The sequence below is a fragment of the Lutjanus erythropterus genome, chromosome 22 (assembly GCF_056507025.1).
Source record: "Lutjanus erythropterus isolate fLutEry1 chromosome 22, fLutEry1.hap2, whole genome shotgun sequence".
NCBI lineage: Eukaryota > Metazoa > Chordata > Actinopteri > Lutjaniformes > Lutjanidae > Lutjanus > Lutjanus erythropterus.
This window is the reverse complement of record NC_139338.1, coordinates 5,956,139-5,976,573: the sequence shown is the minus strand read 5'-3', so window position 1 is coordinate 5,976,573 and position 20,435 is coordinate 5,956,139. Positions and strand designations below refer to the sequence as shown.

Here is a 20,435-nt window from a genome sequence, read left to right as displayed (position 1 = left end):
TTCAGTCACTAATCAAACCATATTCCAGATGTGAATATGGAATTGAATACATCTATTGGAAACTCAGTGTAATCAAAATACAATATTATTTACAATAAAGACAACAGCTGGATTGATTTGGTTAAGATAAACATAGTCATATATCACACATACAACTGAATAAAGATGCAAATATCATAGAGCAAAGTGTTCACACATACCAGTGGATGAAATGTGGATATCTTTAATCAGACCTCCCCCACGGGCAGGCAGGCATTTGTGTTTGTGCAGACGACAGAGAGTGTGCTGAGGCCTGGCATTTATCAGCATGGGTCTCCTCTTAAAACGCAGGCCTCTTTAGGAGATGAGACGCTGAGAGGCTCACCATAACCTGCACGACACAAAAAACAGCAGATAGAATAAATCAGCTGTTCAACATGATTTTAAGTTCACCTTGTGTTAACATACCATTCAGATTTAATTTTACATATGTGCAAATACTGTATGTGAACGCATACATGACAAGTTATGATGTATGTTTTACACCACTGTGAAGTTGTGAAGGTTTGGTTTGGTATGCAGTTTCCTCAGTTCAGTACACACTGTGACCCAAACAGCTTGTTTCTGTCTACATACTCCCATGTGCAGAACACAGGGTTCTTACCCCTTTTCTGAAGTCAAATTCCAGCACTTGCAAAGTGCTTTCAAGGTGCATTTTCAAGCTTTTCTAGCTCCTTACAACTGTGGTAAATTACATATTTATATACATGCTCAAAGTTTTTAACTCAGATGTTATTGTGCTATAAACAACCAAAATTATGTTCCATGACAGCATTCTACAGAAGAGTGGCAAATTAAAGGAAAACACAACAAAGTTTCATGTTTCCAAATGTGTCACCTGTCTGTGAGTAAACTTGGCGTCCTATAAAAACTGCAACAAGGGTATTGGTTGCTAACTACATTAAAGCTAGGGTAGGCAACACTGTTTTGGTATCTTTAAGCAATAATTTCATAGTATTCTCTAAGCATAATGTAAATCAAGTGGTCTGAGACAAACAATAGGTTTCTGCACCTCATCATGGCTCTGTTTTCAGCCTTTAGGGAATCTGGCCCATGACAGTAGACTTAAACCAATGACAGGTCAGCTCAGACCAATGCGTTACTATTGGCTGTTCTTCTTATGCAGATGCATGTGCCCATCCCTTTGGTGGAAGTGAAGAGCTAGAATCACTGGTGGACAGTGCCACTGGAAGAGTAGCTATTCCAGGCAACAACTCCCTACACTGCTAAACAACCCAAAAAAGGAAGACACAATTAGCAAAAAGAGCATCTAAAAGACAGTCGGACAACAAACTGAATAAGACACGTGTTAATATCGGTAAAGCGTTTCAGAAATGGAGAGAACTACAGGATCGTATAGGTCTGCAGTTGGATTTGGAGTTGGCCACTCTTCTCCTGGACAGGTAAGCTGCTAAGCGAATAACCCTGTAATATTCTGTAGAGTGTCCTGTAGAGCAAGGACAACCAACAATACTGGAAAAATACTGACCAGAGGTTGGTCCAGACAGCCCTGACCCTCACAAAGATGGTGATTTTGTTTTTATTGTAAAAACTGTTGTCATGCTTGTAAATATTTTTGTGTGATAATATAGTTATTTTTGAATGTAATAAAAGTGTAACCCAAGTTAGCTGCATATTTCTTTACTGCATAGTATTGACACTCTGGCTGCTATGTGAACAAAAGACGCAATACAATGCTATCCTTCAATGGATTTATTTAAAGAATCAAATAAAAAACAAAAAACAATGGCATCAACAAGTAAACAATAAAATAATAAAATAATAATTATGATAAAGCAGTAGCAGTGAAACACACAACTAAAATTTAAACATACACGAGGAAACTATTTACAATTCTGTTTCTCATTATGTAATGGGGGGGCAGGGGGTCAAGGCCTTCATGGGATAAAGCCCACATAGTTGTGGTGGAGGTCAGGGTAGGTGTCTTGAATCCACCAGACACAACAGCTTGGAGTAACTATTCTGTTGCCTCCAAGTAAACCTTCATCAAGGATGTAGAGGTCCATGTGAGGTAGCAGGGAAATTTAGTGTTGTGGTGACTGACCACAACACTAAATTCAACGTCAATGGGCATTTCCCTGCACCTCAAGCAGACACATCACTCAACTTGGGTGGGGCGCTGGCCCGGAGAACCTAGAGGAGGAGCGCTGGCCAGTATATCCAAAACAAGGCTGGGGTCCCTCAAGAGACACCTCTTGAGTAGATCCTGACATTGCTGGAGCCTCAACGATTGAATTCTGGCCAGAAAAGACAGTAGGTCAGGGAAATATTATTATATACTGTAAGCCCTACATAATGATACCTATGCAACATGAAGTAATGTCATATGTTCAGACACCTGTTCAGTTGCAAGCCAGCATGCTTGAATGTCCTAGACTCTTCTCATCTTTGCCTAGAGGAGCCTCACACTGAGGTTGTCCTCTGCTCCAGCCAGAACCTCTGCCACAGCCACATCCATGGCCCCTGGCTCACCCCCTCCCTCTGCCCAGTCCACTTCTGGTCTCTGGTTGCTGTTCTGGGACATAAAAGTCACTGGAATTAGTGCTGCTCTGTTGGAAATATATGCAACAAGTGTGAGGTAACACATTTTGAGATTATGACAAACATCGGCTTGGTTTTATGTAATTTCAAAGGTGTGTCTATGCCAATCAGACACTAAACAGGACACTAACATTAGCAGGCCATTTCTTGTTTACACTGAGCGACTGCTACAAAGTCTGCGCTGTCAGCCAAGACAGATAGCAATGCAATACACTGAGTAAAACACTGTGCTAACCCACACCGTTTCAAAAGTATACCTTGTCATTTCGCCAATAAACAGTATTGTGTATTTGTTATAAAGGTATAACTACCAATACCGGATATATCAGCTAACGTTAGCTAAGGCTACTCTAGCTTTTGTATTCTTCAGTCTCTATCATTATTTTACACTAGCATAAATACTATTTGTTGTTCATTCATGTACTCCAAGTTATTCACAGTACCTTTTTGTGGATTGTGAAAACAGTCTTTCTTACCTGTGGCATGGACATGATTACTGAAAATTTTGCAAAATGGCCCGACGCACCCCGGTAGGGGTTTGCTGGCGATCACCTCGGGAAAATGCTGTGTACGCACATGAAACGTGAGCATCTGCCCCTGCTTGTCTGGAGGGAGGGGCTCAGGATGGAGAAAACGAAACGTTACTCAGATGACACTCAACAATCAACCATTTTCAGGCTTACAGCTGTAATTGACAACTATTTTGCTAATCATTTTCAGTCTTTTTTTTTTTTTTGTATAATAAAAGAAATTCAAAATTCTCTGATTTCAGCTTCTTAAATGCAATTATTATTTTTTTCTTTACTCATCTCTGACAGCAAACTGAATATCTTTGAATTGTGGACAAAACAAGACAATTGAGGACATCATCTTGGACTTTGGGAAACACTTATTAACATTTTTCACAATTTTCTGACATTTTATGGCTCAAACAATCAATTAAAAAGACAGATTGCGACACCATTAATTAAGTAATAATTTTAAGAAAAAAAAAATATATATCCAAATTCTATAATTTCAGCTACAGTGAGAGTTTTTTAAATCTTGTGTTACCGTTTTGTGAACACACAAATAGACATGTCTACAATATTGGTACAATATCAATATCATGGTATTTGATCAAAAATATTATGATATTTGTCCATATAACTAAGCCATAGTCAGGAGAAAAATTTATGATCCAGACATCCCCAATACTATTAGGTTAAGTTGCAAATGTGTGCACTAGTTTTGCTCAAATCTGCAAAAACCTTTTTTAAACATACTAATTGGTGTTGTGGATTTAAATATTTCTTTCAGTATGAGTCTGGTATCAGTGTCAATACACTTTGAGGTGATTTGATGCAACATTTGGGAACATAAAAGTTCTACAGGTTATAGACATAAAGCTTTAGATTTTAACATTATAAAATGTGGTGTTGTCTCTTAGGTTACAACTAGGAGGTTTGTTAACATAATCGACATCATCGATTACAAAAATACATCAATTTGCATAACATGCATTGACGTGTTGCTATGAACTGCTACGCCCTGTGAGAGCATGGATTCACCTGCTGAACAAGTGGCAGAGAGCAAGCCTCACCGCGGTCATCTAAATTGTGAGAGTATTTTAGACAGAGATGCAACAGTTTGGCTTTCTTTAGCTCCACAAACTGCATATGACTTATCACATTGGGACAAACTGCTCCGCACGAGTGCTAAAAGTGAAGCACTGAGCAACATATTTCATTATTGTTCACTTTATCAGCTACACGAGTGAGAAATGGCTAAATCTAACATTTAAGCCTGTCTGTAATTCGTTTCACTTGGCAGAAAAATTACGAAAAGTATTTACTTTGGCCCACACTGACGAAAAAATACACTGCCAGTCATCATCTTACCTGCATATAACTCCACTGACGAAATAACTCCATGTCATAAATAGTGTAAGTTTTAAGTCAAAATACTGACTGTCCAGTTCAGTAAAGGGCTGACAGCCATTATTAAATTACTATGCATCACAGCTCCTTTTGAATTTAAGTCCTGTATTCTCCTGATCATCTGACATGGAGTATATTAAATAGGGTGGAAATTAGACAAATTTTAAAATATGCTACTATTATCATTACACTAATGTGCTTTATGTGTATTCTTTCAGGATTATGATTGAATAAAATATTGAAATTTTAATAAGGCAAGTTTTTGATGTGTATTTTAGATAAATTCATTCTTATATAATTGAATAATAACAAAAACAATAGATTAATCAATAAATTAATGGATAGATTAATTGATTAATTAAAAAAATCAATAGATTCATCATTTAAAAAATAATCATCAGGTGCAGGCCTAGTTACAACAACAATCTAAAGAGCTCAAACCAACAAATGTAATTACTATGTGCAAGCCTACATCAATGAGGCATTAACTCAACACAATGGGAATATTCATGAGCAAGTAAGAAGGCTGTTATTAGTGAATATCTCTACAAGATAAACTGGGAAATTGTAAGCTTCAGGTTTTATACTACCCATTTTGTGAACTTCATCTATTTTATTTTACACAATAACAGCGTGCATGTTAATCGCTATATATTCAGACAATTGGTCAGCGTCTACCTCTTCAGTCTCGTCATCCACACCACAACAGAGGCTTTTAAATGGCCACTATCAAATGGTGGTAAATTGAGAATGTATTTTAAAAGATGGAGACCAAGTATTTGAAGCTTTTGTGACTATGCAATTATGTTTAGTTTGCTTTTGCTCATGTGGTTACTGCAGCAGCTAATCTAGACAACCTAACACACCAGCAGTGACAAAAAAAACAATCCCATCTTCTGGCTTTGTCAAAGCTAACGCGTCTCTCTGAGCAACATGTTATATCAACTGTTAATGATGGAAGTAAAACTGAAGGAGGAAATCAAAGTGCTTCCTCCTTTCTCTTTCCTTTTTTTCCTGGGGAGGACCCTTCTCTGCACATGCAGCAGCAGAGGCTGTGTCCATCTGGCATACATTTACAGAGTACACAAGTGCAATAATAACCCACTGAACGCTCCCCATGGACACTGAGCAGGAAAGCAAATGCTTGACTTTACATCCAAAATAGAACCCACCAGAGGCGACTTCAACAAAAACAGTCTACTGGCACATATAACACATGATGAAAAGAGGAACAATGTCACACATAAAGGCCATACATGTGGATGTTGTAAGCCAACAATAGTCTGTAATTAGGCAAGTTAAAAAGCAGTGAAATCAAGCAAAAGGAAATTCCACCTGCACTTTTACACAAGTTCTCCTTTATTTACTGTACGTAAATAAAGATGCAGCTGGTGGTGATTGAATGCTTTACTAGATACATGCATTACAAATGATCAACCAGTCTGCAATAGTGCACTTCAGAGAGCAAACAAATGCTTCAGTTTTACTCAGCAGGTGCTGCTTACTTGCACTTAGATGCACTGAAGTTGTAAACTAAGACAAACAGACCTATACCTAATGTTGGATACACAGATGACAGACCCAAAACACTGAAAGAGTTTTTTCAATGACGAGTGATTTTACCTAATAATACTCCTTGACAAAGTAAAAAAAAAAACAAAAAAACATGCTATTTATTGAGGATGTTAATGATTAATCATTAGTTGACAGGAAGAATTTCATTGATTAAAATGTATTAACTAGAGATTATTACAATTAATTGATGATCAAGAAGTTAATAGATCAAGTTAAATTTAATCGATCTACTTTCAAAAAATGATCTGAAACACAACAGATTATTTTTATGAGTGTGCTCTGCATGTTATCTGATATTCAACTATTATTTGTTGAATATGTAGGCCTTTTACATCTATATGTTACATAGGCTTTGTAACGCTGTCAGAGAATATGCAATATGTTGCTATGGAAAGAAAAGCTTTGATTGAAGGGGAAAAGTACATTTGGTATTATTTGGTTACCAATGATCAATTAAGGAAGGTGCTTACAATTTGCAACCCTACTATTAACCAATAATTAGGGTTGCAAATTGTAAGCAGTTTCCTTAATCAATCATTAGGAACATTAACAATTGTTCATATGCAAAACAATACCATGTTGCTTTAGAGCCGGTCAGGCTCTAAATCAAATATTGATTGTCAATGCATTCAACTACTGGTTAAGGACAATGCACAAGAACTGCGACCTGACTACTTACTCAATTCATAATACTGATGATTATTGGTTTGTTCTGGCTGTCAAACAAATAAGTCACTGCTTCAGACTTTAATAACTTGAGATGTAAGAACATACAACTAATGCCAGCAACAAAAATTTATGTATCTTTACAAGGACTGAATAATTGCATTTTTTAATTGCAATTTGGCCTATTGCAATTTTCAAATTCAAGGTACAATTTTACATTAAATTCAGTCATTCTGCAGAGATGTCCTGGCCTGCACATCATATTCTATTCAGTCAAAATAATTGCAATTATACATTTTTTCAAAATCGTTTAGCCCTATCCTGCAGTCCTGCTTTGCAGTATTTTATTCAAGGTAGAATATGTGAGATTTGTAGATAGCTTTTTGTAAACGCACCAGAAAAAGAGATGATTGTCAAGTCTCATTCCTAGTTTGTCATAAATTGATGTTTTGGGCTGATAACAGTCCAGAATGCAGCAAAATAGTAAGAAAAAAAAGAAAAGAAAATACATACAGAGGGTAGTATCTCTGCAGAAACAAAAACTGACACACTTCTTGTCAGTCACAAGTAGCTTAATGATTGAGAGTGATTATTTTACATGAGTCTATACATTGTTCATTGAGAAAGTCCTGCACAGTATACCTTTAAGTAACGGGGTCCTCATTTGTAAAGACTATCCAACAATGAGAGACACATCGGTGTGTAGCTAAAGAAATGTAAACTGAGCTGCTGTAGCCTTGGCATGAAGTGCACATCAACTGACTTGCGGTAGGGGCTCAGATTTCTGTTTACTTCAACTCCAGTGGAGGTAGCACTATCAAATAATACTAGATTTTAAAAACACAACGTAGATTTTCCTTACATTAATTGCAGTCACCATGATTAATCACGAGGTCCCTTTCTTTTTATCCAGCAGTAACTAAGCTACTGTACAAATTAAGAGACGGTATTTAACGTTACTCGATTTCAGTAGCTGCTGCTGGCCTGCGAATGGCTACAGTGAAGTACAATACTTCGTTAACTACTTAGTTAATTATGAACTACATAATATCAAATATTCAAAGTATATGCACCATTAGAAGAAACATATCAATGAGGAAATAAGTTACGTTAACCTCGACAGTACCCAAACGTAAATGTTAAACGTCTGTTACGTTCACTACCGTTAAGTGATCTAACGGCTAAACAGATTCCTTTAGCAAAGTTAGCTGATTAGCCAACATTAGTTTCTTAACGTTAATAGGAGATTTTAAGCCACAAAGTTATCAAGTTAGCAAACAATTTAGCTAACGTTGACGTTAGTTCCTCCTTTCCTCTTATTAGCCCGTAAGCTAATTAGCTACCAACAGTTAACGTGTACTGAGCTGCTGAGTTAGCCAACTTAAATAGCTCTCCAACTTAGGTTCAACTTTGTCGATGCAGCTGCAGAGTTCATGTTAGCTACTTGCTCAAACTCATGACGACCATTTCCGTCCAAAACTTACCTTTGACTGAGTCCGCTGCTATTCCTTCCGTCTGTATGAGATAGTTGGTGGAGTTTTTCGTCAAGCAGCCAGCTACTTAGTCACTAGCTCTCCAGCTAACTATTAGCTAGCTGTGTTAGCTAACATACATTAGCCTCTGAGCGAATAGTGATTTGTTTTGAAGAAGGGTCAGTCTGCGACAGCACAGGCTACTGTTAGCTAGCTCAACTTAGCTAACGTTAGTTAAATGTGGCTCTGAAGTCTATCAAAGAAACACTTCCCCGACATTAATTGTTACTTGACATTAAAAGCATACCCGCTCTTATAGATACAGAGTGTATGATTCGTACTCACGCACAAAGTGTTTCAAACGCGGTGCTAAGTTTAGCATGCAAAGCAGGAAAAACTCAGTCATATTTTTCGAATCAAAATGGCGTCACGGTTACGAGAGCGCGCAGTGGATCTACACGGGGACGTGTATTGACTTCAGGCAGCTCAGCTGAGCACTGTGGAGGACTGACTGATAATACAGTGCGACACTTTTTTTTTTTATACAATTAAACTTATGGTCAAATTTTATTTTTTATTTTATTTTATATTTCTTAACGTGAATGAAATATTTATTATAATGAACCTAGGACAAAAAGGATAACTTATATTGTTATAACAATAAGTTATCATTTTATAACATGAAATGTTTAACATTGCAACAAGATAATTATATTATTATAGCAGGAAAAAGTTTCTTGTTATAACAGGATAATAATTTCTTCTCTTTCATAGCATTTGTTTCAGTGTCTCACAATGGCTTTCAATATGGAATACAATCCCTGCATATTCTTCAGATGCATGTATCTCATTACCCCAATCCTGATTGGCTGGTGATCTTAACACTTGATCCACAGATCCACTTGTCCTTAAATAGCTTGCGATACAATGCAGCAACCTGTTGCTGGCTAGCTAGCTTAACGGTCTATAGATCTGTGCTATCTTCTGTAGTTTGTCACTGAGTACTAGCTGCCTTTACGCTTCTCTCTGGTCTTCACCTTAGACTGGCACCTCTCTCGCCTGGCCATTTTGCTCAGCTCCCTCATACAAGAGGAGACAAAGACTCTGGAGCTCCATTTTGTGCTTGTGGAAACAAGATGTCGAGTAAAGACACACAGCAGGTCTGCTCGTGCTGTCATGGGCTGAAACATGCCTGAACGGCCCTCAACACTCCTGGTTCATGCTGGCACTGTGCCTGCTTCACTGTCACTGTATCACTCTCATGGAAGGATCACTCATTTAGCAGTAAAAGTCCTGTACAGGAGTTCTCCTCCTGGGATTGTGAGGGCATGGAGAAGCTTGGCATGCCCCCCATGGAGCCATTAGTTGCAGCCCACCTCCACCCACAGCTGACAACAGTGTCCTCCCAGAACCCCACACTGCCATCAACAGCAGACTGTTTCCAGTCTGCCATGACTGATAGGGCCTACAAAGCAGCGGCCTTGGATGTCAAGGTGCTGATGTCTCCTCTATGCTCATGGCATACCAGGCGGAGCTCTGCAAGACACGGTGACCAAACCTGATGATGTTGTGTGGGAAGATATTACTGCGATAATGGACATCTGTCTCTTCGTGCAGTGCTGTGTGGTCCAAGCCACAGGTAAATGTTTGGGGATGATGGTTCTGCTGGAAAGAGCCCGGGGGCTCAACCTGAAGAACCTATCTGACATAGAGAAGGAGGACATTTTGGACACGCCAGTTGTCCCTGTCGGCATCTTCAGCTCTGCTCTCACTTCAAAGCAGCATAGGTGTGAAGCTAAGAAGAAGGAGGATGAGGCTGTCCAGCTCTGCCTTCCCCACAGGAGCTGGCCCAGAAAGGCCCTTTCAACAGTGGCTCCTCCTGTTCAACTGGCTCAACCAGCCAGTCAGCAGCCAGGAAGACGAAAGGGGCAACCTGGGTGGCATTATTGTTGGCTTTGGCATCCACTAAGCACATCTGTGACATACACATGCTCTTGGTTCATCCTTTGTGCACTCAATTTGCCCTGGGGCATGGCAGGTCATTCGTCCATGCTCTCCCATTGACCTTGTGGCGTTCTCTCTACTGCCTTTTTCCTAACTGGGAGAGCAGTGATCGTACACACTCTGTTGGGTTCATGCCCTGTGCATTAATATGGACAGGTCAAAAGGTATTCGGAGAAGTGACCAACTTTCCGTATCTTGGGCTAAACCCCATGTGGGCAAGCCTATTACAAAGCAGTGTCTCTCTCACTGGGTCATGGAACTGATTGCTTTGGCCTATATGAGTCAGGGTTTGCAGGCAACGACAGGCCTGTGTGCCCATTCCAGTCGTAGCCTGGCTACATTCTGGGTCCTGCTTAAAGGGGTCTCTATCCAGGACATTTGTGCAGTGGTGAGCTGGTATTCACCCCTCACATCTGTCTGGTTTTATAGACTGAATGTGTCTGCACCAAGCGTGGCTCATGTGGTACCAGGCTTGGGGTCCTCACTGGGGCAGAGTACTACTAACTGATTGCTAGTGGTTGCTTGAGATAAGCTTGTTTGGCAGTACGGGAGTCCCCATACCCCATAGTCAGACACTGAAACGAATGCTATGAATGAGAACTTTAGGTTACTTGTGTAACCAATCAGAGTAGCATGAGTGAGATGTCTCATCAGACAGCCCTTCTTGCCGGGGCGGAGTGAGAAGTGGTGCTTATTCTGAATGATGCTGTGTTGTAGCGCAAGCTAATTAAGGACAAATGGATCTGCTTGACACAGGCATCAAGATCACCAGGCAGTCAGAATTGGCGTAATGAGATACATGCTTTTGAGGAATACGTGGGGTGCGTATCCCATAGTGAAAGCCATAGTGAGACATGTCATGCATGCTACTCTGAGAACCAGGTTTATGCAAGTAACCTAATGTTACCCCGTAATAACATGAAATATTTTATGTTGGGGTTTTTTGATACTTTATTTTCATTGCTTTTAAAGCTCACATACACACACGCACACAGAAAAAATACACAAAACAAGATGAACAAACAAAACCTGCCAACAATTTGGATTGCCTTGTCTCCACAGTTTGTTCCTGGGACATGTGGAATTTCATGGCCTGAGCTACCAAATACCTAGTGAATAGTGAAATTCAATTATATAATTATAAGATTAAAAAATGTTGAAATTGTAAGATAAAAAGTCAAAAAACTAGTTATGACTTATCTCATGATTTTGACGTTTTGTCTCATAATAATTGCCTTTTGTCTCACAATTTTAAGTTTTTATCTCATGATTTCGACTTTTTATCTTTCTTTCTACTTTTTATAATTATGACATACCATGAAGATATTTTTTTCTTTTGACTCACTCGTATCCTCATCTCGTACTCTTTTCGCCTTTCTCCTTACCCCCGCCCCCCCCCCCCCCCCCCCCCAGTTCAGTTCCTCTCCTCGTCTATCCCACAATGCATTGCGTTCACTCGTTGGATCATGGACCAAAGCGGTAAGCAAAATGCACAGCGGGGCCGACATTAGCAAACTTCTTTTATGTGATACCTGTTTCACTACGCAGTTATATCTGTTGCTGTACTCGCTCTTCAGATAACGGGATATCATCCTGTCAATAGAAGCGTTTGCTGCGGCAGCCTTGTATCTTTCAGAGCAGCGTTAAAGCTAGCATGTTCCAGGCTAATGTTAGCTAAACATAGGCTAGCGGTGGAGTCGCGATAGAGCACTTGTGTTCACCTAAAGTTACGTTAAGTTCTACGTGAATATATGAGGTCATATGCAGTGCTGTACCCGAGTGTACATAGTACTTCTAATAAAAGGCACACATAGCATTTTCCACATGTTAGTAAGGTAGGCGTGACCGCTAATTGCGATTGAGTTGGGGCGCGAATGCTACCTGACCAATGTTAGCATAATGCTAACTAAGCTAGTTAGGTAAGATGTAAGAGCTGGAATTACAAATGGAATTCCTTGAAAATATTTGCTGAAATGTATGAGTTCTTCCTCGTAGCTTTTTGGCTTTTAGCCCCAAGCCTGACCGCTACCCGATGCATTTTGATTAGATAATATTAATCTAGTTAGGTAGCAGGTTACACAAAGTTACAAGACTGAAACTTTGGTTGTATCATTTTTGGTCAACCTCAACCGCTACAGCTTTGGCAGTTAGCTAGGATCTTCTCTAAAACGTGCCAGTAACGTTTCCAGAAAAATAAGGGATTCTTGATCTGCGATGTAACTAACTTTAAGTATGGTGGACAGGGGCCACTGTCACACGCCCTGTTACACTTCATTTGTATATCCAGCCTTCAATAATCTTTTCATGTAATCCAACTCTAAAGCTTATATCACATCACAAAATGTTGGTATGTCTTTTAGGGCTGCAACCAATGTTGTTTTCATAGTCGATTAATTGATTGATTATTTAAAAGTTTTTTGCAGTTGTTTGTTTTTAAAAGTCAGACAACGGTGTAAAATTTCAGTCAGTGGTTCCCAAAACTTAAGATGAACTCCTCAAATGTCTTGTTTTACTCACAAACCATTCGTAGTTAAGAAGTTGAAGTCAGAGATGTCTTTTAAAGAATTACTCCAGTTGTCAAAATAGTTGGTGATTAATTTAATAATGAATTAATAATTGATAAATTGGTGCAGCTTTAAAGTCCTTGACTCTGTCATCTAAATTTATGGGTTAATTTGAAAGCATTTTGAGGTTCATAACTAGTTTTGTAGTAGTTTTACATTTTAGTAATGTTTATTTTCTTACTAATTACTAATTTTTGTTTTCAGTTTAGTTGTCATATATGTCAGTATAAGTTAAAAATGTTAAGGTTTAATTTCTCACCTAGTTTTAGTACTTGGTTGAAAGGCAGAATTAGTGGGATTTGTCTCAGCTGTGAGCACGATAGATAGATAGATAGATAGATAGATAGATAGATAAGCATCATGAGCGAGGGCTGGGTATTGTAACTCAATACCTTTGAAAGCAGTGATTGAAATAATCCTGTACCAAGTAGTATCGAAACTTCTCCAGTCAAATGATATCTGTATAAAATCCTTTTGGTATCAAGATGTAGAAAAAAAGACTATTTATGTGGTTTTGCTCACAGCAAATCACTGCAAGCATTTTTATAAAGAAGTTTTGGGAAAAAAGTTGTCGAATTAAGTACTCCATTGGTAGCAGTATCACTTTAAGGGTACTGGTATTTGTTCTGGTATTGTAATTTTTTTTAATCAATACCCAGTCCTATCTTAAGCACATCAAAATAATGAGAAATACAGCCACCACCAAACACTTCTAGTGGGTCACAAGTGATGATTGAAAGGTATTATGTCAGCATGTGTCCATACATTCTTCGAGTTTTTGTAAACTACCTTCCATCTCCTGCAGACAATGATCTTCAAGGAAGCGATGGCTCTGGGAGTTTGGGTGGCCCAGATGTTCGCAGACGGATCCCCATCAAACTCATATCCAAGCAGCCCTTGAGGAGCAAACCTCCACCCCGCACTCAGAGACCCAGCAGCAGGCCATGTAAAAGTGAGGCTGGAGATGATGGTAGGCACAGTCTGTAGTACACCATGTGTCTTAGCACCCTGTGAAAGGATTAAGGAGATGTTCCAATTCTATTTTTTCCTTTCAGGTACTAACTCAGATACCTGAATGTAGCATGTTTTACTGAAATCATTAAAGAGTGTATAAGACAAAAAGAGACATGTGTCAAAGGTCATAATAGCTATAAAGGAATCACAAAAAAAAGAGGAACTGATTAATCCTAAAAGTTATATCTGAGACGGTAGGTAAGATAGCGTTCTTAGGGTTTGCTGAGACTGCAGGAAAATCAGATTTGTTTCTGCTCTGGAGCAGTTTACGTTCAAGATAAGAGATCAACTCGGATAAAGCACCGCCTGCTGATCAATCAGATCACTTAATTAAACACCACTGGGCATCACCAAGATCCTGAGAAGCTCAGTGTGCAGTGCGTGGATCATGAGAGGGAGGAGGGAAAAGTGTTACTTCATTGAGCTTCAGGGCTGCTATGGGTGCTGGAAATCCTGGAAAATGTTTTCAAGGTTTGAAAAGTGCTTGGATAAAGTGCTTGAAATGCCTTGAATTGTAATTGCATTAAGTAGTTTGTGCTTTAGATAAAGAAATAAACTAAGTCAGAGAACCTGGCTGCTTTTGCTGCTTGGACAAAATGAGACAGTTCAGTTAATGTGACACATTTAAAAAACTGATGAAACTTTGTTTTATTTTTTCCTTTATTTGTTACTCTGCAGTAGAATTATATCACAATACCTAATTTTGGTTGCTTTAGCACAAGAACATCTAATTTTCGATCAATTAGTTGTTTGGTCTGTAAAATAACAGAAAATGGTGAATGTTGATCAGTGTTACAGCCAAAGATCATATCCTCAAATATCTTGTTTTGTCCACAACCCAAAAATAATCAAACAACTGTCATAAAAATCAAAACATCTAGGAGGGAAAGATCACAAGAGTGATCAGTACAAATCTTGCAAGACTTGCAGCTGTAATTGATAACCAGCGTTAGCATAGTCAGATCACCAAAAGATAGCCTGGGTATGTTGAACTTGCTTTGTAGTGCAGGCCCCAGATCCTAAAGACAAACTGTCCATGCTAGTATTTGCAAGTGTTCAGATTGGATTTGTGTGTCAAGACATCTTCAACCTATCTGCATGCGTTGCTGTGGTGACAACAACTGTGTCAGTAACTGCATATGCTTGAGATGTGGCGTTTCTAACACAGAAGCATGAGACATAGCCGGTACAGAAGCCACCCAAAGTGCTAGCAGACAGTTTGTGTCAGTGTCTGTCCAGTCTCTTGTTCTCTGTGTCCTCCATACCACTCTACTAGTAGCAGCATGAATTCTGCTGAGTCGCTCTGATGCACTCCGTCACTCTGGCTTTGACTTTGTTGCTGTGTGTTGCCTTGCAAGTAACGTGATAGATGCTTTAGAGGTACATCTGTAGAACTCTGATCAGAATTTCAGACCACCTCCAAATTTGGCATCTGTGTGGTTCGGGGTTCAATGGTAATATTTCTTTCACTTGCCCAGTTGGGCAAGTAGGTCAAAAATCAACTTGCCCAGTGTCAGTTTTTATTTTCCTCAGTACAAATTGTTTTATATGTTAGCAGATATCAAATAATTACTAACAAACAAATAAAGTTAACTGTCATTTTAAATCTAGGGCTGCAAAGTCTACAAGATGTCAGAAATAGTGAAAATGTCCATCCTGCTTTTTCCAAGGTGATGTCTTTTTGTGTCAATCTAAAATCAAACGATTCAATTTAAAATGATAATAACTGAAGAAAGTGGAAATATCCATATTTGATACGCTGAAAACAACATTTTCTGCCATTTTGCATGAAATACTACATTACAATTAATCGATTATCAAAACATTTTAATAGTTGAGTTGCCAGATTTACTTGGCCTTCATGGCATTGAACATGATCCAGACCAGCCTTATTGTTGAGCCCTGTGTCTTTTCTAGATGCAGTCTGGATATGCCCAAAAATGACTTGGGCTGGCAGTCTGAACAAGGCCTATTTTCTTTCAGTGTTGGTGAGGGTCTAGAGTTTGACCTCCTTTTCTCTTTGCCAATGTAATTTTTCTGTTTTGCATGTCATCATGATGCCTAAGATGTAACTCTTGCAACATTATAGAATTTTCTTTGTGTCTGATGTATTTGCAACTAATGCAAAAAGGAATGTTTTTGTTGTCATTGTTTTATTGGGGTTCTAATAACTGGGAATCTCAAAGACTATGACAGAAATGTGTAATTTGTAATAGTATAAATTGCAATTACAATTTCAACTGATACTTTTTTGAATTTTTTAAATGGAACAGGGACAACTTTGTGCAGTTTACCTTTTCACCACAAGAGGGTTTCAATGAATTACCCTTGGTGACAATAACACACCATAGCCTGTAATCCAGATGATCCACAGAGGATCTTACACAATACAGTACTATCTCAGTCCATCAAGAGCAGTAAAAATGAGCACAGTGTTGGAGTTATATCTAAAAATTGACATTGTTTGTTACTAAATTAAGAAGATAAATGGTTGATCATGTCAACAACTGTTTGACATGTGATCTCATTAAGAAATAGAATAATGCAATAATGACTGTTCTCTTTTTTATAGCTATAAGGAGCATAGGATTATAAATTGTGAAATTCAGTATAAATACACTTAATTTAAAGGTTTGGTGTTGATTTGACTTGACATAAAATATACATTATCACATTTACATATAAAGTTGGGCTGATGAATGGTTATTTTTATCATTTATTAATTTGTTGATTATTTTCTCAATCAATCATTTGTTTGGCCCATAAAATGTTAGAAAATGGTGAAAAATGTTGATCAGTGTTTCCCAATGTCCAAGATGACATCCTCAAATGTCTTGTTTTGTCCACAACCCAAAGATATTCAGTTTACTGTCAGAGAGGAGTGAAGAAACTAGAAAATATTCAGATTTAAAAAGCTGACATCAGAGAATTTAGATTTTTTTTAATTAAAGAAAATACTCAATGATTAAATGATTGAGCTGAAATCAGAGAATATGGACTTTTTTTTTCTTAAAGATTTCTCAAACTGATTAATCAATTATCAGAATAGTTGGTGATTAATTTAATAATCGATTCAACTAATTATTGCAGCTCTAATAGAGATTTTTTCAAATCATTTTAATAAGAATAATTTTAGTTGTTGATATTCTGGAGTTACCCAAAATGATCAATAAATTGACATTTGGTCTCAGCACTATTGAGGACGTTGTTCATTACTTTGGGGACAGTTGAATTAGACTCCTCCATCACCACTTATCTGGCGGCCGGCCTCGGTTTTTCTGGGTTGCATCATTAATATGTCTCTTGTGTGTTACAGATAACTTTGGCTTCAAGCAAGAGGAGCGGTTTGATTGTGGAGCCAAAGCTGGAGATGTGTTTGCAAATCAGAGGAGATTCCCCCAGCCGCTTTTTTGGGACTATAAGGTACATCACCTGGGGGCAGTGTTGCCAGATTTGGGCGGTTTTCCACCCAATTGGGCTGTTTTAGGTTGCATTGTGCGGGTTAAAATGGGTGTGGGCGGGTGGACAGAATTTGGGCTGGTTTACCTTGAGTTGAGCCGTTCTTTAAATACATTAAACATTACAGTATATTTAAGATATATTCATAAATTATATTATTTACTTATGCAAACACATCCAGTCATAGGATGTGATGGTGTCTGCTTTCTCTCTCCCTCCTCATGCATGTGTGTGTGCTCATACTCTCAGGCATGTTGCAGTTAAACAACTTAGTTAAAACCTATTTTATGGTTTTTGTGCTGTCCCTTTGTGTTTTCTTTATTTTCAAAGCAGAAGGCAGAAAAAAGTTTTACAGTTGCCTATTTGCATTCTAACCCACTTGTCAGCACTTAAATTGTTTTATTATTATGTGAAATTGAAATATTGTTATCAAGCTCCATGTGATACTGCTGTTGTTTATGAATTCATTTGTATTGTGTAGTATCAAAATTATTATGTGGGTGTAGTTTTTTTTACCCCCAATTTGGGTGAATTTTGAGCATTTTGATGACTCCCCTCCAGACAGAGTTGTTTAAAAAATTATCTTAGACATATTCTCAGTGCTAATGATATCCCACTAACAGTGTTTGAGTGTGTTTTTAATGGTAGCTACCTCTGATTTTGATTTTTTTTCTTTATCCACCAGTTAAATCTGATTGGAGAACGGGATGAAGTACCAATTCACTTTTGTGATAAGTGTGGCCTTCCTATCCAGCTATATGGACGGATGGTATGTATTATTTATTCATTTCCTCCTTGTGGGGATCAATAAAGGATCTTTTTTGTTTAACTGATCTTTCTCTGCAGGCAGTCACAGACAAATGTTAATGTGCAATCTCTTTCTCCTTCTCAGATCCCATGCAAACATGTTTTCTGCTACGACTGCGCTTTGCTTCATGAGAAGAAAGGAGAAAAGATGTGCCCTGGGTGAGCTCTTGTACTCATTTTAACTTTTTGAATATGTCATGGTGGATGCTGTAATGCCTCGCAGTTTTAAAACCCCTTAGTATGAGCACTAGATCACAGGTGCTTTAATCAAATTTTAGCAACTTCCAAGTCTGTATGGAAGAAAAAAAAAACATGGAAAAATATTTGTTTCAAGACTGTTGTCCCTTACGTTGCGAGGCACTTGGATTTGCAAGATCACATGAGAATCCACCTTGTCAGGCTTCAAGTTATCAGTTTGTGTGAAGTGTTGATACTGCTTGCCCTTTTCCAAACATAATTATGACAACTTTGTATCTCAACCGTGACTTTTTACCTCATTATCTCCACTCTTTGTATGATTTACTGCAGGGATATTTCTCTTTCACTGGCAGAAATCTGCCAAATTTCATGCAGGTCCGAAATGAGCATTTATAGCTTTTGATACTATAATATTGTATCTTGTTAAATATGTGGTATCTAAAAAATATTGATACATCGATACTTGTGACGGCCTTGTAGCATTTTGTAATGAAGTTCCTCCGACATGTTTCATGACTGCTCTGTGTGTGTTTTCAGCCTCACCTTGTATAACTGCACAGACCCGGTGCAGCGCATCGAGCAGTGCCAGCGTGGTTCCCTCTACATGTGCAGTGTTGTGCCGGGATGCAAGCGCACCTACCTGTCCCAGCGTGACCTGCAGGCCCATGTCAACCACCGCCACATGAGGGCAGCCAAGTCTTCCACTGGCCGCCAGGAGCCCGTACACCTGCCCCCTGCGTCTGACGTCTCTGACCGCTTCCGCGTGCCTCCACCTCACTTACCCAAGAACCACGTACACCTCCCCAACCCGCTCCAGCACGGTGGTCACGACCCCTACAGTCAGCCGCCCCCACCCACCGCTCATGACGCCCCGCCCCCGACCTCCGGTCTTGGCCCTGAGACATTCCGTATTGCCACAGTAACAACCCGTAAACACAGCAACCTCATCACTGTGCCCATCCAAGATGACTCCTCTTCCTCTCGGGATCACGCCGGCGGGCCAGGCCCTGGTCAGCCTCCCCACCACCACCCTGGGGACTACCCTGGCCAGCCGCCTGTAGTGTCCCACTCTCACCACATGATGGCACCGCCGCAGCAGCACTTCGGGCCCCCGCCACCCCCACCTCCTCCCATTAGCCACCCCATGCAGCATCCTCCCCAGGCTTCTGGGACACCGCACATGGTGTACAACCAGGCACCTCCTCCTCCTATGTCCACAGCACCCCCACCCATCACTCCACCGCCAGGGCACATTATGGGCCAGATGCCACCCTATATGAACCACCCACCCCCAGGACCTCCACCACAACACAGTGGCCCCCCTGTCAATGCCCCCCCGCCTCATCATTACAATCCCAACTCCATGCAGCAGTTCCCTGAAGACCAGGGCACCCTTAGTCCCCCATTCAGCCAGCCTGGGGGGCTCAGTCCTGGGATGTGGCCTGCTCCGAGAGGGCCCCCACCGCCAAGAATGCAGGGCCCCCCTCCCCAGGGCCAGATGCCCGGACCGCACCACCCAGATCAGGGCCGCTACCGGCCTTATTATCAGTAAACTGCCAACTGAGTGCGTGGGCAACAGTGTGTGTCATTCTGTTCCATACCACTTGTCTGAATAATGTGATAGTCAACCTCAGGGTTACAGGATGTAGGACTTTCATTTTGATAAAAAACTGCCCCAAAGCAAATGTGTATGTGCTGCACATTTTAGTTAAGTGTACTGAACTTCCCACTGAACATACAATAGACTTGGAGAAGAGCAGGAATGTCCCTTTTTTTAATAGCGTATGGTAAATATTTCTGTATATATGTCAGCTGATTTCACGCATATGTACTGTACATTGAAAGACGCCAACTATGTCTCAATAAATTTTTAACAGCAGATTTGCATCTCATCTTTGTTTGATACAATGACTGATGAAGGATAATCAGCTGGCTCATTCGTTTTGGAATAGGGCTGTCATGAAAACCACAGTGGGGTTGAGCTCACTGCTGTCATCACTGCTAATATTTTTTTTTGATTTATCATTATAGATTTATTTTACCACGTCTCCAAAAAAGATGCTGCAGTTCAAGGCTGGATTACAAATCTTCCAAAAGGGAAACAATTGCACTGAGCCAATGTTAAAGTAATGCTTAGCAACCCACTGTCACCTGAA

General features: G+C 39.5%; 2 protein-coding genes across 3 annotated transcripts in view; one reads left to right on the top strand and one right to left on the bottom strand.

Moving 5' to 3' along the window:
• ppp6r2a (protein phosphatase 6, regulatory subunit 2a) overlaps positions 1 to 8,673 on the bottom strand; it is a 29,026-nt gene extending 20,353 nt beyond the window's left edge. The window contains exons 1-2 of the mRNA XM_084711048.1: positions 8,246 to 8,673; positions 201 to 370 (exon numbers count right to left, since the gene is read on the bottom strand). The gene's annotated coding sequence lies outside the window, so the exon portion shown is untranslated. The remainder of the gene's footprint in view (positions 1 to 200; positions 371 to 8,245) is intronic.
• A 2,967-nt stretch (positions 8,674 to 11,640) lies between these two features.
• cbll1 (Cbl proto-oncogene-like 1, E3 ubiquitin protein ligase) lies at positions 11,641 to 20,158 on the top strand. 2 transcript variants are annotated; one of them, XM_084711056.1, is made up of 6 exons: positions 11,641 to 11,716; positions 13,607 to 13,753; positions 17,132 to 17,238; positions 17,960 to 18,043; positions 18,167 to 18,240; positions 18,817 to 20,158. In XM_084711056.1, the coding sequence occupies exons 1-6, from the start codon at positions 11,704 to 11,706 to the stop codon at positions 19,829 to 19,831; spliced, it is 1,440 nt and encodes a 479-aa protein (XP_084567182.1). In that variant the 5' UTR covers positions 11,641 to 11,703; the 3' UTR covers positions 19,832 to 20,158. The 2 variants fall into 2 exon arrangements, with proteins under 2 accessions (XP_084567182.1, XP_084567181.1); XM_084711055.1 differs by having other exon boundaries at positions 13,607 to 13,771.
• Positions 20,159 to 20,435: the final 277 nt, after the last annotated feature.